The 17,745-nt window shown below is 41.8% G+C and overlaps 1 protein-coding gene across 9 annotated transcripts in view; it reads right to left on the reverse strand.

Moving 5' to 3' along the window:
* Positions 1-253: 253 nt before the first annotated feature.
* Positions 254-17,745, reverse strand: part of radil (Ras association and DIL domains) — a 43,752-nt gene continuing 26,260 nt past the window's right edge. For 6 of the 9 annotated variants that reach the window (XM_060898501.1, XM_060898506.1, XM_060898507.1 and 3 more), the window contains 7 exons: positions 12,901-13,073; positions 12,647-12,797; positions 12,030-12,211; positions 2,414-2,714; positions 2,164-2,306; positions 1,604-1,743; positions 254-986 (listed from right to left, as the gene is read on the reverse strand). In XM_060898501.1, coding sequence (XP_060754484.1) covers positions 887-986; positions 1,604-1,743; positions 2,164-2,306; positions 2,414-2,714; positions 12,030-12,211; positions 12,647-12,797; positions 12,901-13,073 — 1,190 coding nt within the window. In that variant the 3' untranslated portion in view covers positions 254-886. The remainder of the gene's footprint in view (positions 987-1,603; positions 1,744-2,163; positions 2,307-2,413; positions 2,715-12,029; positions 12,212-12,646; positions 12,798-12,900; positions 13,074-17,745) is intronic. The other 3 variants (XM_060898505.1, XM_060898503.1, XM_060898504.1) reach the window with 3 other exon arrangements.

Here is a 17,745-nt window from a genome sequence, read left to right on the forward strand (position 1 = left end):
TTAAAAACAGAAAAAATTAAAGAAAATAAAAAAATGAAAAAACTAAACAAAAAAGAAACAGAAAACAGACTAAACAAAATAAAAACCAGAAAACAGACTAAACAAAAAACTAACTAAATTAAATTATAAAAACAGAAAAGAAAGCTAACAAAAAAACAGAAAACAGACTAAACAAAATAAAAAATGGAAAACAGATTAAACATGAAAAAAATAAAGAAAGAAAAGTGAAAACAAGAAACAAAACACAGGAGAGGTGTAAACACAGGAAACAACATAAAGACGGAAGAGAAAACAGATGAGACCGAGCAAAAAGGAGAAAAAAGAAGAGAAAAAGAGAGGTGATGAGAGAACAGCCAAAATAAAAATGGAAGAGAAATGACATTTCCATCCAGTGTAATCGCTGATGATAAATATGCAAACTGAACCAAGCTGTTTGTTCTTACCTGCACTCGTCTATCAGTTTACTGTTCAGTTCATTTATCTTTACGTTCATGTACAAGAACACAATCAGATGTTTTAGTTCTATTGTAATTGTCCAAGTTGATGTGATAGAAATGCTTGTAAACAGGATAGACTGTGTCTTGTGTTTAATTCTGTTCATGTTTTCATTTTTTGTATATTTTGCGTAACACTCCAGGGTGAAGAGGAGGAGGAGGAGGAGGAGGAGGAGAGAAGTCGACGACACTGCGATGCTTGTTGTGTGAAAATCCCATCGCTGTGCTAAGGCTCTCTCCTGAGTGCAGTGTGAGGATACGGAGACGAGTCGCTGAGTGATCTGAACGATGTGCTTATTCTCTTTATCATCACCACAGAGAAGATGCCGTTTCGGTTCGACTTGTTTTGCCAAAGTGCATACACTCGAACCTCAAACCTCATACTTTCTCTCTCAGCAGGAAGAGGCACTGATCTTCTCCGACACTTCAGGATCTGATTTAGCCACGAGAAAGCGAAGCCGTCCTCCGCCCAGTCTGATCAGATCCACGGCACTGAGGAGCAAGAGAAAAAGATGGAGAGATGGACAGGTAGGTAAGGAACGAAACACTTACACAATGTTACCACCATGAAGTCCCTCTTACATCAGTGTTTTCATTCACTAAAAATTGATATTTATCCATTTATAGCTACATTTGACATTCACAAAACAAGTTCTCACTAACGTTATAGCAGCTGTTCTCTCGCCTGGCTCTATTTAAAGAAAACAACAACAAAAACAATGCAGTAACCATTTTTTGCAGGTTGTGTGTTCTGCCATGCTTTTCTGCTCACCACGGTTGTAAAGAGTAATGATCTGTCATGATGTCAGAAAAAGTTACATCCTTACCTCTGACTTTTACAAAGTGCTGACACTGGAGATTCCTTCTATAAGTTTTTTTTTTTTAAACTAAAAACTAAAAGTTGTTGCTATAGAAACAATAACATATTAGACTTGTGAGTGCATTTCTCGCTACAAACCTGTGATTTGCCTTGACAGCCATCAGAGCTGCTTTTATAGATACTGACTGTACAGTGTGTGTTTGTAGCCTGATTAATGTGTTATGCTATGGATCGTGACTTGATTTAAATGCATGTGAATATGTGAGAGATGGAGATATGCATGTGAAACCTCTGGTAATCGGCTCCAATGAGGCTTTTCCCATTTACAGCCAGGATCCGGTCTCCAATGTGCAGCCGTCCGTCTGAAGCGGCTGGTCCGTCGGGAATCAGGGTGCGGATGTAGATCCCCGGTGAATTCAGAGGAGTGTGCTGTACATGGAGGTATAGGTGAAGTGTGTGAAGTATTCATGATCAAAAGAAGCAGCACACAGTTTGCTACTAACTAAAAAAAGATACGCTGTGAAGTCCATGAGAGGGAAAGGGGGATTATGGAGTTGTTAATGTCCGTACGTTAGAAATGCGTGGTTATTAATGTCATGAGCTGGTTAGGTTTTATGCCTTTGTGCTTTGTATTGTGATAGATCATTATGATGAGGTTTGTTCGGGTCTGTTCTCTAATACATTTCGATATACAGGTGTGTTTATATTGAGATCATGTGACAGTTTAATTGACTTCTGATGGCACTGGAACAAATGTAGGGGTTTCTCAGTAATGGGGATGAATACTTTTGGTACTACTCTAATAATGGGTATTTATGGATATATTAGTGTAGCAATTGCAGCACTTACAAGTCCGTCGATGAGTCCCATTCCAAGGCCATAGGGTCCTTTGTCCAAGTCCACTACAAAGACGGAACACACAGGGTCAGAGTTATTGCCCAGGGTCTGGGCCAGAGGGATGGGGAAAGGAAAGCCACACCCATTAAGAGGGCCTGGAGAAGGGCACACACACACAAATATATACACAAACACAAAGCATATTTTGAATGTGAAATGAATAAAACACACACACACACACACACTAGAGTCTGTGTCTAACCTTCAGTACCATTACTGATGTATCCATTGATCTTCTTGTGCTCAGGAGTGGAGCGTGTACACCCGTTGGCTGGGATGCGTTCCTGCTGGGAGTGTTTAGCGTACGGAGTGTGTGTGAATTCTGGGTACATTGGTGTGTTTGGCGGAGTAAGCAGGCAGGACGGGTCTGCAGCATGCCGGACGCTCATTCCGTTTCTGTAATGTGGAGTGTGTGTTCGTTCTCTTGGTCTTTCCTCAGTTCCTGCACTCTCTCCTCGTCCTCCAATGGAAGAAATGCGTACTTCTCCTTCTCCCTCTCCACGCTGGCAAAAAAGCCATATCACTACATCATTTTACACAAGAGTCACAAGCTTATGTTATACATTATAACTATTACAAAATGGACATCAGTCCATATCCAGTCTGCAGTATGGCGTCCATGTTGTACTACACATACTGTAATGAGACATTTATTTAACATTTATGGAAGAAAATACAAAAAAAGGATAAAAATGACAAAGGTGTTCTTTAATAAATACAACCCCAGTTCCAAAAAACTTGGGACACTGTGTAAATATTAAATAAAAACCAAATGTGAAGATTTGCAAATCATGGAAACCCTTTTATTTAAATTGAAAATAGTACATAGACAATATATCAAATGTTGAAACTGAGAACTGTTATTGTTTTTTTTTTTTGGAAAAAATATGCTCATTTTGAATTTAATGTCAGCAACAGGTTTCAAAAAAGTTGGGACAGAGGGATGTTTATCACTGTGTTGCATGACCTCTACTTTTAACAACACTCTGTAAACGTTTGGGAACTGAGGAGACCAAATGCTGTGGTTTTGAAAGAGAAATGTTGTCCCATTCTTGCCTGATATACAGTTTCAGTTGCTCAACAGTTCGGGTCTCTTTTGTTGTATTTTGAGCTTCATAATGCACCAAATGTTTGAAACAAGAGACAGGTCTGGACTGCAGGCAGGCCAGTTTAGCACCTAGATTCTTTTACTATGGAGCCATGCAGTTTTAATATGTGCAGAAAGTGGTTTGGCATTGCCTTGCTGAAAGAAGGAAGGCCTTCCCTGAAAAATATTTTGTCTGGATGGCAGCATATTGCTCTGAAACATGTATATATCATTCAGCATTAATGATGCCTTCCCAGATGTGCAAGCTAACCATGTCATGTGCACTAGTGCACCCTCATACCATCACAGATGCTGGCTTTAGAACTGTGCACTGATAACAAGCTGGATGGTCTTCTCTCCTCTTTAGCCTGGAGGATGTGGTGTCCATGATTTCCAAAAATAATTTCTACTTTTGATTCATCAGACCTCAGGACAATTTTCCACTTTGCCTCAGTCCATCGTAAAAGAGCTCGGGCCCAGAGAAGGTGGCAGTGTTTCTGGATATTGTTTAAATCTGGTTTAAACCTGCATTTGTGGATGCAGTAATGAACTGTTTTCACAGATGATGGTTTTCTGAAATGTTCCTGAGCCCATACAGTGATTTCCACTTCAAACATGTGTCTGCTTTTAATGCAGTGTCTCCAGAGGGCCTGAAGATCACAGGCATCCAGTGTAAGTTTTCAGCCTTGTCTCTTGCATACAGAGATTTCTCCAGATTCTCTGAATCTTTTAATGATATTATGTACCACAGATGATGTGATCCCCAAATTCTTTGCAATTTTACATTGAGGAACGTTATTCTTACATTGTTGCACCATTTGCCCACACAGTCTTTCACAGAGCAGTGAACCCCTCCCCATCTTTACTTCTGAGAGACTCCGCCTCTCTGGGATGCTCTTTTTATACCCAATCATGTTACTGACCTGTTGACAATTCACCACATCAGTTTTTTTAGCATTACACAACTTTATCAATCTTTTGTTGCCCCTGTCCCAACTTTTCTGAAACATGTTGCTGACATCAACTTCAAAATGAGCATACATTTTTCACAGGGTGTCTACAGGTTTGTCCAAGTTAAATTTAAGACTTTTTAAGACCATGTTCCAAAAAAAAATTAAGACCAAATCTAAAGTCACGCAAAAACGTACTCTTTTGAAAAAAAAACAACTATAATTTAATGTAACTTATTGTTCTTGTAAACATTCACCAGAAAACACTATTCTAGTAGAAGTACTTCATTTCTTTTCCTTGACAGGCATTCACACACTCAGAACACAATATAAGGATCGGATAAACTTGTAACTATGTGACAATCAGAATGCAGTCACAACGTTTGAATCCAAGGCCATCCTTAAAAAAAAATCTGTTTCCTGTCCACCGGGTGAGCAAAAAAATTTTCAGTAGGGAGGGAGGGATTTTTTTTTTAATGGATGGATAAGAAATCGCAATGCTGTTTGCTTTTTCTTTCAGTACTTTTTTATTACAAAAGCAGACACATTTAATAATATGACAGTTTAATCAACTGAAACTTGTACAAAAACTTTAAGTTAGCTTTTAAATGCTGACTGCAACATTTGCAAAACTTTTACAAAGGTACTTAAAATGTCCGACACACTGACTTTTTGTAGTTCTAAATCGAGCGTTAGGCCGAGTTCGGATGAAATTACACTATTAAAATGATCACTGAATGATTTGTTTTTCTGAATCTTTACTATTTTGTTGTTCGCTAGAATACCATTTTGCGATTTCACACTTAAGCAAATGTTTGAAAACTCCGGATCTCCTTCCTTCATGGTGGCTGCCATTTTTTTGTGCCGCACGGCGCATGCGCAGAGCTGATTCGACAGGGCTTTCCACAAGCGCCGGCTGCCGGCCATACAGCCGACTACACAATTAAGTCCAGCCGGCTACTTTAATGACTATTATTTTTGTAGCCCACAGGCTCTAAATATTAATTTTCGATTTTAATAAAATTAAATGTTTATCTAACAGACTGACAATAATGTCAAACTGAACCGCACTCATTTAAGTTGCGATTCGCGCTGTTTGTACCGATAATAACCACAAATTCCCTGCCGACTTTGTTGATCAAGGGAGAGTAACTCATCCGCGGCCCCGACATGCGGTGTGCGCGCGCGCACTCGGCGGAGGCAGTAGTGTGTCGGGGCCGTCGGAGGCGACATCAAAGGGAACAGAAGCAGAGATGACGCTTATTTTGTCTCCAGTAAACCAGTCTTCTCTCGTTCAATTACGTGCTGGCATCAAAAGACACCGTTGGTTGTAAATGAAACCAAACTGAGTGGTTGGAGTGTATTTTCATACACAAATGGAGAAATGTTCGCTGAGTGTTTAATTGTGTAGCCGCCACTGCAGACCGTTGTCGTTGTTAATTCATAGCATGCTCAGTTGCGTGAATGTGTCATGCACCGAAAATAAGAGATTTACAAGCCAGGAACGCCTCATGATGCAATACACAAGAAAAGAAAGATGATTTACTGCCATTTTACTTTGTATTTGAGTAAAGTGAATAAATAAATGGTCTGTGGAAAATACATTTAATCCTGGGAACTGCGTGCACAGGAGTTTATTATTAGTGATGCAGTGCTATGCATTGCAAACTACTGACTCCCATATAGGGAGCAAAGCACAGCAAACTCTTGTTCTTCCGTTTTTCATCTTCTGTACAAATTTCGATTTCGAATAACCCAATAACCGTACATCGCACACAGACAAACAATACATCAAAACGTGCGGCTCAATCAGACTCGCTATGTTATTACTTTGTTCAGCATTCTACGATTTTTTTCGCGACTATGTCGCGAAAAAAATCACACAAAATTTCCCATTCATTTTCTATGGAATTAATTGAAAAAATCGCACATTTTCAATGTTTTTCAGACATCTGCTGCTCTGGCATGCTTTCACCTAGAGACATGATTCAAACTTTAAAATGGAGACAAAATTCTCCTGTGTGGATCTGGCATTCAACTTTTTTGCTAGGTTCTATACTTTTTGATCAGTCACAGATCAAACACCATGATCAAATCTGGAGAAATTCAGACTTTATAATGGGTGTCTATGGCGTTACACACCAGTGGGGCTCAGGAGTTTAGAGTGTAAGCAGCTTGAAAAAAAAAGCTCTAACTTTCTCATTTAAACTGTTTTCAGCCACAATTTTCACTCTACACACACAATTTTCTCAAAAGTAGTAGCCACACTTGTCCTGATTCACACAATGTGTCTACCTGAGCGATAGGATTTACAGTTTTTGAATGAGAAGCCTGAAAGTAAGGAGAGGACAGGCGCGCTGCCCCGTAGACTCCCATTATAAACGTGGCAGCGCTTTTACTGCAAAATCAGAAATGTCACTTGTTTTTAACTCGTTCTAGTGTCCACATTTTTTACACTAGGGACAAAAAACTTACATCAATGTGTTCATGAGAGCCTTGTAGCGCTCAATGTGCAAAAATTTTGTGAATAGCTCCTTTCGTTTCCGTGTAAATCAGCGTTGTTCGAGGAGAGGGAACTCTGAGAAAAAGCGCTCTTTGCTTGTCATATTGTGTCTCTTCCCTGCACCTGCACCGTTACCAAGGCGACGAGCTCCACTCAGGGAGCAGAGAGGGGAGGGGCTCCACTCAGGGAGCAGAGAGGGGCGGGGCTCCACTCAGGGAGCAGAGAGGGGCGGGGCTGCTCTCTCTCTCACACGATAGGACTTAAACAACAGATCAGGCACTGAGTGGTTGTCAAGCACGCGTGTGTCTAGCAACCGGTGGATTCGGAGCCTGCGCGGTATAATTGTGAGCATCAAAAACGATTAAACTTTTTCCCCATCCAAAGTGTACCACATTTTAATGATATGACTGAGTAAAATCTCCATAAATTTAAGACTGAAAATTTAAGACCACGGGGTTTGAAATTTAAGACTTTTTAAGACTTTTTAATGGCCTTATTTTAGGAAAATTAAATTTAAGACTTTTTAAGACTTTTTAAGGACCCGCGGCCACCCTGTTTTCAAAAAAAAAAAAAAAATTCTCAGTTTCAATATTTGATGTGTTGCCTTTGTACTATTTTCAATGAAATATAGGGTGTCCATGATTTGCAAATCTTCACATTTTGTTTTTATTTACAGTTTACACAGCGTCACAACTTTTTTGGAAATGGTGGTGTAGTGGTTAGCACTGTTGCCTCACAGCAAGAAGGTTCTGGGTTCAAGCCCAGTGGCTGACGGGGGCCTTTCTGTGTGGAGTTTGCATGTTTTCATCATGTCTGCGTGGATTTCCCCCACAGTCCAAAGACATGTGGTCAGGTTAACTGACTACTCTAAATTACCCATACAGTGCCTTGCAAAAGTATTCATCCCCCTTGGTGTTTGTCCTGTTTTGTTGAATTACAAACTGGAATTAAAATGGATTTTTGGGGGGTTAGCACCATTTGATTTACATAAAATGCCTCCCACATTAAAGGTGCAATTTTTTTTTTATTGTGACACAAACAATAATTAAGATGAAAAAATCAGAAATCTAGAGTGTGCATAAGTATCCCCCCCCCCAAGTCAATACTTTGTCGAGCCACCTTTTGCTGCAATTACAGCTGCAAGTCTCTTGGGGTATGTTTTGATTAGCTTACAACATCTAGCCACTGGGATTGTTTCCCATTCCTCAAGGCAAAACCTCTCCAAACTCCTTCAAGTTAGATGGGTTGCGTTGGTGTACAGTAATCTTCAAGTTATGCCACAGATTCTCAATTGGATTGAGGTCTGGGCTTTGACTTGGCCATTCCAAGACATCTAAATGTTTCCACTCCAGTATAGCTTTAGCAGTATGTTTAGGGATCCTTGTCCTGCTGGAATGTGAACCTTCGTCCCAGTCTCAAAACTCTGGCCGACTCAAACAGGTTTTCCTCCAGAATTGCCCTGTATTTAGTGCCATCCATCTTTCCTTCAATGCTGACCAGCTTTCCTGTCCCTGGAGATGAAAAATATCCCCACAGCATTGATGCTGCAACCACCATGCTTCACTGTAGGAATGGTGTTCTCAGGGTGATGGGAATTGTTGGGTTTGTGCCACATATGGCGTTTCACATGATGGCCAAAAAGTTAAATTTTAGTCTCATCTGACCAGAGAATCTTCTTCCATGTGTTTGGGAAGTCTGTCACATGCTGTTGGACTCCAAATGTGCTTTCTTATTTTTTTCTTTAAACAATTTTTTTCCCTGGCCACACTTCCATAAAGCCTCGTTCTGTGCAGTGTACAGATTAAAGTGGTCCTATGGACAGATTCCCCCATCTCCGCTGTGGATCTTTGCAGCTCCTTCAGTGTTATCTTTGGTGTCTTCGTTGCATCTCTGATTAATGCCCTCCTTGCCTGGTCTGGGTTTTGCTGGGTGGCCTTCTCTTGTCAGGTTTGTAGTGGTGCCATATTCTTTCCATTTTGCTATCATGGATTTAATTGTGCTCCGTGGGATATTCAAAGTTTGGGATATTTTTTTATAACCCAACCCTGATCTATACTTCTCCACAACTTTGTCTCTGACCTGTTTGGAGTGCTCCTTGGTTTTCATGTTGCTTGCTTAGTAGTGTTGCAGAGTTAGGGTCATCGGCGTCGCCAGACCCATTTTACTGGAGCACTTGCTCCAATATATATCTGCTGTGCCCTGGTAAAATTTCCTGATGACATTTCAGAAACAGTAATGTCTTTGGCACTGTGGAATAACCATATACGACTGATGTGTCCAAATCGCATCCATTCGTCTCTATTAAATTGCTGGTGGAATACTCATCACACAATTAACAAACCATGTGAAATCACACAACTTGAGCTTCCCAATGGTGCTACCCACTAGTTGCTGTGATAAACGGTTTGCGATAAAATTAACATCAATGAATTCACATCAAATTTAAACATATTCTGCATACAGCTCTGCGTCCATCTCTACACCCGTTCTTGTCGGCGCAATACTTCACTAACTCCTGAGTTTACACGACAAACCATACATCAAAATAAACAGCAGTCCCTACCATTTTGAATGGTATAAAGTATTCATCTGTGCCTTTTGCGTTTCTCAAGCAATCCGGTTTTGAAATTACAGCAACAGCAAATTACAGCAACAATTTGTCTCCAACTTTGGACTGATATTCTAATGTAGCTTATGTTACGTAGTTATGTTGGTACATGATATATTTTTACAAATTATTGCTAAGACATACAATAGGCTATCCCACTATCATGATATTTATATTGCCAGATTCCAAACAATCCACACAAGTATGAAAATATATTTTGGTTGCCATGCTTCCTATAGTGACATACATTCAAGAACATGGAAAATTCGTAAACGCAAAATATTTTTCCTTGAAAGAAAAGCCTGATGTAAATATGCAAATATTATCATAACCTAGACTATCCTAAAAAAACAAAAAACAAACATACAGTAGATTATATCATTATAGCACATTATAGCATGTAGCTGGATGGCCCTTATAATGACCATGAGCTTAAAAGTAAAGATAGTATAACTTGAAAATAGCCTATGGTTAATTTAGATCGATAATACACTACCGTTCAAAAGTTTGGGGTCACCCAGACAATTTTGTGTTTTCCATGAAAAGTCACACTTTTATTTACCACCATAAGTTGTAAAATGAATAGAAAATATAGTCAAGACATTTTTCTGGCCATTTTGAGCATTTAATCGACCCCACAAATGTGATGCTCCAGAAACTCAATCTGCTCAAAGGAAGGTCAGTTTTATAGCTTCTCTAAAGAGCTCAACTGTTTTCAGCTGTGCTAACATGATTGTACAAGGGTTTTCTAATCATCCATTAGCCTTCTGAGGCAATGAGCAAACACATTGTACCATTAGAACACTGGAGTGATAGTTGCTGGAAATGGGCCTCTATGCACCTATGGAGATATTGCACCAAAAACCAGACATTTGCAGCTAGAATAGTCATTTACCACATTAGCAATGTATAGAGTGTATTTCTGATTAGTTTAAAGTGATCTTCATTGAAAAGAACAGTGCTTTTCTTTCAAAAATAAGGAAATTTCAAAGTGACCCCAAACTTTTGAATGGTAGTGTATCTGGAATAGAGTGGATGTTTTTCTACATCAAGGTGCATCAATGTAGGCAACTTTCTGTCCCTAAATATAAGGCGCACATTCTGTGTGTCTGTGGACACATCCATGTGAATGTAGGGAACACGGATGCAGCCAAGCACGCGAAATTGGAGAAGGAAGGTACAGTGACACCACGCAAGTTCACACAGCAAAAGTATATATTTTTAAGTGAAGCTGTATGTCCTATAGCACATTTCATATGCAGCAAGCTTTCAAAAAAAAAAAGATATGGGTATTGATGGGGTGGGGGTTGGGGGGCTGTGCCCCAGTAGAGCTTTATGTCTAGCAACGCCCCTGGTCAGGTTCCTTCCAGAACAGGTTGATTTATACAGACATCATGTGACAGATCATGTGACACTTTGATTGCACAAAGGTGGATCTTAATCAACTAATTATGTGACTTATGAAGTGAATTGGTTGGATCAACCCTTATTTAGGGGTTTCATACGAAAGGGATGAATACCTATGCACACTCCAAATTTCTGTTTTTTTTCATCTTAATTATTGTTTGTGTCAGAATAAAAAAAAACAATTTGCCCCTTTAAAGTGGTGGACATGTTGTATAAATCAAATGGTGCTAATCCCCCCAAAAAATCCATTTTAATTCTAGCTAGTAATGCAACAAAACAGGACAAACATCAAGGGGGATGAATACTTTTGCAAGACACTGTTGGTGTGAATATCTGAGCCATGGTAAAACATGAGTAATATGGTGGCTGCCAGCGGTGCCTTTGTATGCCTTCAACTTGGCCATGTTGAGCTGTGTCCTTTGTAATTAAGCAAGAAAGGATGATTAGCCTCCTTCAACTAGGAAATTTGGTACAAGAGGAATAAAACACTTCAGCATGTGTTTTTTTTTTAACTATGATGCTTCTCCCACTCATTGTGCTTACGCTGAATGAAAGATACAAATAAGTATCTTGAGTGAACAAACTGTGCTCATGCTTTGCATAATCCCTGCATAAAGTACTGCAGAGCATTCTTCTGAAAGAGATTAATACACACACAGACACACCTGCTATCCATAATCCTGCTATCAGATAGGCACTGCATTACAGGGCTAATCCCTTAATCAGATTTATCAATTGCCTGTCTAGCAATTTGAAAAAAAAAAAAAACACGCACACACAAAAAAACAACAAAATAGCTGACTACAAATAAATAAAGTTTGTTTTTTTGAGGTCCATCAGAGCAGAAATATGAAGAACTGTGATACTGAGATGCTATTTTACTTTACTACTTTCCTGATGATGTTCAGAACTGCAGGATGAAACAGAAAGATAAAAAAATGAGCCTTAAATACAAACAAAGGCTGAACGAGGAACGGAAGTGATGTGTAACTGGTTCACATCAAATAATTTCATGGACAATTCTATTTAAAACAACAGCAACAACAGTTATGACAAATATTATGTATGGTAGGCTTTTAAACACAGGCAGCTGATCCAGAGTGGTCATAAAAACGTATGTAACGTTAGAAATTGGTGTACTCTGAGGAAGTTTGAAGGGGAGGTTGACTCTAGTCACTGTCAGATTTTTTTTTTTTTTTTTTTAATTTGATACAGAAGGACTGAAACAGGTCACTCGAGCTGAGACACGCGAGGAAAACACACCGGATTTTCCTGTCTGTCTGTGCTGCCATGGGTCTTGGTGCGAAGGCCCCACAGAAAGTGTCGGATGTAAAGCAGGTGTCTGTATATGCTGTCGTCTACACACTCACTCTCCAGGTCCACCTTAAACCCAGCACTGGGTAACACGATGGGAGGGTGGTTATCAAAGTTCTCCAACAGATCCACTGTAACACACACAAGTATAACAATGTAATAAAAGATGCCCTTAAAAACTAGATACTAACAACCAAAATTCAAAAAAACATCCAATCGTCGTACCCTAACCACCTTAAATCCACCTTGAAATTTTTTAAGGCGGTCAAAAGAAATGAATGAAGATTTACGCCCTTGAATGTTTACGATCTTAAAATTCTTAAAAGAATATTGTCAGTAGGGGTCAGTCTAGAGTTTACTACTGTAGCACTTTTTATTGGGCCAGCTTGCTAACATGGCTGCTAGTAATTCACCAGAAAGTGATATGCTTAACGTCAGATTAATTTACAGATTAAAAAACACTTATGGGGATGCCATTATTGGAAACTCAATCACTGATCATGTGGTGTCATGCGGCCTATAACAGATTTTTAAGAACGCAGAGGACACAATCGACAATCCCTGACCTGTTCTGTAAACGTAGGCTTCATCTTCACTGCTTGGTTGCCAGGTTGGAACAGAACCCACCTCGCCAGTCAGGTGGTACTGGGAAAGGATTCTGTGAAGCTGGACGGGTTTCAGAGACGGATGTTCTGTCCGCAACACTTTCCAACTCATCTATACACACAAACACAAAGCAGAAAATAGCTTCACTTAGAATGACTCATCAAAACAGTGGCACTTCTACATCTACAGGTTCAAACACAGATTTTGGTTTAACCTGCGAGAGCTGTGGGGCGGGTGTGATGAGGATGGTAACCATGCTGCATAGTTTGGCGAAAAACTTCTGAGCGATCTGCGCCCGTCCTGCTCCTTTCGCCCAGTCTAGGAGCATCCGCAAACATGCTTGTATCTGCAATGCTTGGGAATGCTGGAACCAGCCCCTCACAGGACCTACACACACACACACACACACATATAGATTAAAAGAAACAGCAGCTCATTTCCACTTTTATTTCCAGCTTTGAACAAAATAAACGGTTGTGCCTGCTACTGTGGATTACGGCAACAAAATAAATAAATGTGTTATCTGTTTGAACATCTGCGTGTGTGTGTGTGTGTGTGTGTTTAAGCAAAGTATTTAGCCGTCCTGTCTATTACCGTATGACACAAAGAGGATTATGGGCGTCTGGAAAAATAACTGCAGCCTCACAGTGCCCTCTCACAGAGCATATGCCACCCAGTTGTCCTTTTATAAAAGGGAATAAGTGATGTAATTCTATGACACACAATGTGGAGTAGCTAATTCACACACAGATACACACTCAACAAATTTCATTTTCAAATGTCACAAGTTGTTTATGAACTTCTGGGATGATCTCAGTGAGGACATATTTGATTCAAGCCTCCTACACAGCTTATTGGCCATTTTAAAAAGAGAAAAAAAGAAAAAAAGGCTTACTTGTAAAATGCTCAAACTGTGATCTTAGTTCATTTTATACCATCGTTTTTGCTTATTCATTGAAGTTTACCAGTAATTTTGGTATTTTACTGGAGCTGGAGCTGGTAGCTATTGGTAGTTGCAATGGGGAAGAACTAGTGAGTGTAAATAAGCAACAACTTCACTGGGAGAAAATGAGGTATAAATAAAAGAAGCTTCAAGAGTGGTCATGTCAAACATACAGCTTGCTGGCTGGGACACACTGGATGCAGGTTTGAATCCAGGCCACCAAATAACTTTAGAAAACTTGTCTAAATTAAAATCGTCTTGTGGACTGTAATTTAACTGAAAGCTTAAAAAATAGCTTTTTTTTATTTATTTATTTATTTTTTACTAGTAGGCAAAGGCAATGGTCAGTTTCAAACCAAAAGTCCATGGCATGTAGGTGAACTTAATCCAGCACTTCAAACCTGGTAAGAGTCAAACCAATGGTCCAGGATGTGGACATGAATCTGATCCTACTCCTCCAACCTGGTAAAAGCAGAACCAAAGGTCCAGGTGTTGGAGGTGAACCCGATCTAGATCCTCCAATTTTGTTGGAGTTGAACCAAAAGCTCAGGGGGTGGAACTGATCCTGATCCAGCTCCTCCAATGTGGTTAGATTCGAACCAGAAGTTCAGGGGTGGAGTCAGACCTGATGCAGCTCCTTTTACCTAGCTGGAGTTGAACCAAAAGCCCAGGGGTGGAGAAAACCTGTGTGGATGTGTGCTTGTTGTTCTGTGTTTACAGCATCTCATGGGTTAGGATTTTGGGGTAGAAGTTAGAGTTAGGAAGAGTTCAATTACTATAAACTCTTAGGAAGAGTTCAATCACTATAAACTCTTAGGAAGAGTTCAATCACTACCTTTTGGTTCAGCAGTGAGTTCTATCTCACAAAACATTCTATTGATATAATTCTTCATTAGCAAGTGTGGCAGCGGGGGCATGGCCAAGCATTGGTTTGTGAATGGAGGGTGGGATCAGGGAAGGTGAGTGGCAAAGTCAGAACACCTGTTGTCAATTCACATTGTGTCTGTGTGTTTTGCAGTGAGGATGGAAGGTAGAAAAGGAGGGAAAGAGCGACGAGAGAGGATCTCTCCCGACCAGAACATGTGTGTGTGTGTGTGTGTGTGTGTGTGTGTGTGTGTGTGTGCGTGTGTGAGCAGCAAACAAGCTTAGTGAAGCTGAAAAGCAACAAAATACAAAAAAAAAAAGTTGTATGTGTGAATATCACCTCATGCGTGCCACGCTTCAGTATTCCACCCACATCAGGGACTTACTACAGTGGTGCCAAAAGCCAGGATACTAAAGGAACCACACATGGAGTCCTCCCCATTTAAGGACCTGATCCATGCCCTTGCTCCCGCCCAACAGAACCAGCACCAAGCGCTGATCGCCTTCCGAAAGGAGCAGGAACAACGCTTCAAAGCCATGCTGCTGGCCCAGCAGGAACATTGCCAGGCATTCTGGCATCTGCTCGCGTCAGCAAGGTCCTCAACCGCTACCGCAGCAGACCCTCCTTACGTCACCCTCACCAAGGTGGGGCCACACGATGATCCAGAAGCCTTTATAGCGCCCTTCAAGTAAGTGGCTGAAGCGTGGGGGTGGCAGGTTGAGCAGTGCGCCTACTACCACTACTGACTGAAGAGGCGCAGCATCGCTGGATCAAGCCATCGAGTTGGCGGAGGACAATTTGGCAGTAGTTCTGGCAGTAGGTGGACATGCCACCTCTTCTCTCTACTTCTCCTTCCCCTCCTCTCTCCTCTTCCCATCCCTACCCCTTTCCCCCACCACGGAGGCAGGGGCCGGCTCCCCCCCAGCCAGCCCACCCCACCCGTGGTGTCTTCCCAGCTTTCCCTTCTGTGTCTGTGTCTTCTACACTCCCAGGTCAGTGACCCCCATAACACCAAGTGGCAAGAGCCCTTTGAGGTCACACAGTGAATCAGGGACATTGACTATAAGGTGAGACAAACATTAGAATGAGGGGGTCTCTGTGGGATTGGTGTTGGTAGTTCCAGAGAAGGTGGAGCTGGGGCCGGAGGTAAAGAAAGTAACTACTCAAACCGCTCTGGTCCCTTGTGGAGTACACCTCACACCGGCCCAACTCACAGAGGTTGCCAGGTTGCAAGAGGAATTTTCCGACATGTTCTTGCCCCTTCCTGGCCACACCCACCTCATAGAACACCACATGGAAACACCCCTGGGGTGGTGGTGTGTAGCCACTCCTACTGCTTACCCGAACACAAGCAAAAGGTGGTTCAAGATGAACTCAAGGCCATGCTCGAAATGGGCATAATCAAGGAGTTCCACAGTGACTGGAGCAGCCCGGTGGTCCTGGTTCCCAAGACCGACAGGTCGGTCCGGTTCTGTGTGGACTACAGAAAAGTCAATGTGGTGTCTAAATTTGATGCATACCCAATGCCTCACACTGATGAGTTGCTTGATCCATTAGGCACTGCTTGCTTATATCCGACACTGGATTTGACAAAGGGATATTGGCAGATCCCCTTGACTCCTCTATCCCGAGAGAAAATGGCCTTTTCCACACCGTTCAGATTACACCAATTTGTCACACTTCTTTTTGGGTTATTTGGGGCTCCTGCCACCTTCCAGAGGCTCATGGACAAAATCCTTTTCCCCCATGCCGCCTATTTGGCAGCCTACCTTGACGACATTGTCATATATATATCAACAATTAGCCGCAGCACCTAGAACACCTTAGGGCCATCCTAGAGTCGCTGAAGTGTGCGGGTCTTACAGCTAACCTGAAAAAGTGTGTGATTGGGCAGGTGGAAGTATAGTATCTGGGTTTCCACTTGGGTCACGGGCAGGTGCGTCCCCAAATTGACAAGACAGCAGCGATTGCGGCCTGCCTGAGGCCCAAGACCATAAAGGGGGTGAGACAGTTCCCGGGGCTGGCTGGCTAGTATCACAGGTTCATACTTAATTATTCGGATGTCACCAGCCCACTGACTGATCTCACTAAAAACGGAGCACCAGATCCGGTCCAGTGGACAGAGCAGTGCCAACAGGCCTTCACCAAGGTAAAAGCTGCACTGTGTGGGGGCCACTCTTACACTCCCCTGACTTCTCTCTCCCTTTTATTTTACAGATGGATGCATTGATCAGAGAGCTGGGGGCTGTTCTGTCCCAGAAGGTGGAGGGTGAGGGACTTTCGGTGCTGTACATCAGTCAAAAACTCTTGATACATGAAAGTAAGTACAACACCATTGAGAAGGAGTGCCTGGCCATCAAGTGGGTGGTCTTCACCCTCCAATACTACCTGCTGGGGCACCCTTTCACAGTGGCTCCACCGCATGAAGGATGCCAATGCACGGATCACCTGTTGGTATCTCTCCCTCCAGCCATTTAAATTCGAGGTGGCCCACAGGCTGGGGTCGCAGATGGTGGTGGCGGACTTCCTATCCCGTCGGGGGGGTGTTAGTCCGCTGCAGGCCGGATGGCTCCCCGGCCTGAGTCAAGTGGTGGGGGTATGTGGCTGTGGGGGTATGTGGCAGCAGGGGCATGGCCAAGCGTCAGTTTGTGAATGGAGGGTGGGGTTAGAGAAGGTGAGTGGCAAAGTCAATACACCTGTTGTCAATTAGCATTGTGTCTGTGTGTTTTGCAGTGAGGATGGAAGGTAGAAAAGGAGGGAGAGAGCGATGAGAGAGGATCTCTCCTGACCAGAATGCAAGTGTGTGAGCAGCAAACAAGTTTAATGAAGCTGAAAAGCAACAAAATACAAAAAATAAAGTTGTGCATGAACATCATCTCCCGCCTGCCGCGCTTCAGTATTCCACCCGCATCAGGGACTTACTACAGCAAGCTAAAATTTTGATTCTGTAACTATGTCTCTTTCAAAAAAATCAGATAAATGCTGATGATTGAACACAAGAATAGTTGTTAATGTGTTACTGGTTGCTAACCTGATTTTTGTAAACATTGGATGAAGTGTTATGTGCTCCTTTTACTAAAGTGAGTTTTATACCCCTCTTCTAGATGTAGACCTTGCAGTGCTTCAAATGAAGGACCAAGTCTGTATAATTCTCTTTCTCTCTGGCACTCTGGGGTTTCCTCTATTTCTTCTTGCCCGGGAAGTCTGAATGTAATTACCTGTCTATGGGACTCAGACACTCTATCATTGAG

The sequence above is a fragment of the Neoarius graeffei genome, chromosome 18 (genome assembly GCF_027579695.1).
Source record: "Neoarius graeffei isolate fNeoGra1 chromosome 18, fNeoGra1.pri, whole genome shotgun sequence".
Classification (NCBI taxonomy): domain Eukaryota; kingdom Metazoa; phylum Chordata; class Actinopteri; order Siluriformes; family Ariidae; genus Neoarius; species Neoarius graeffei.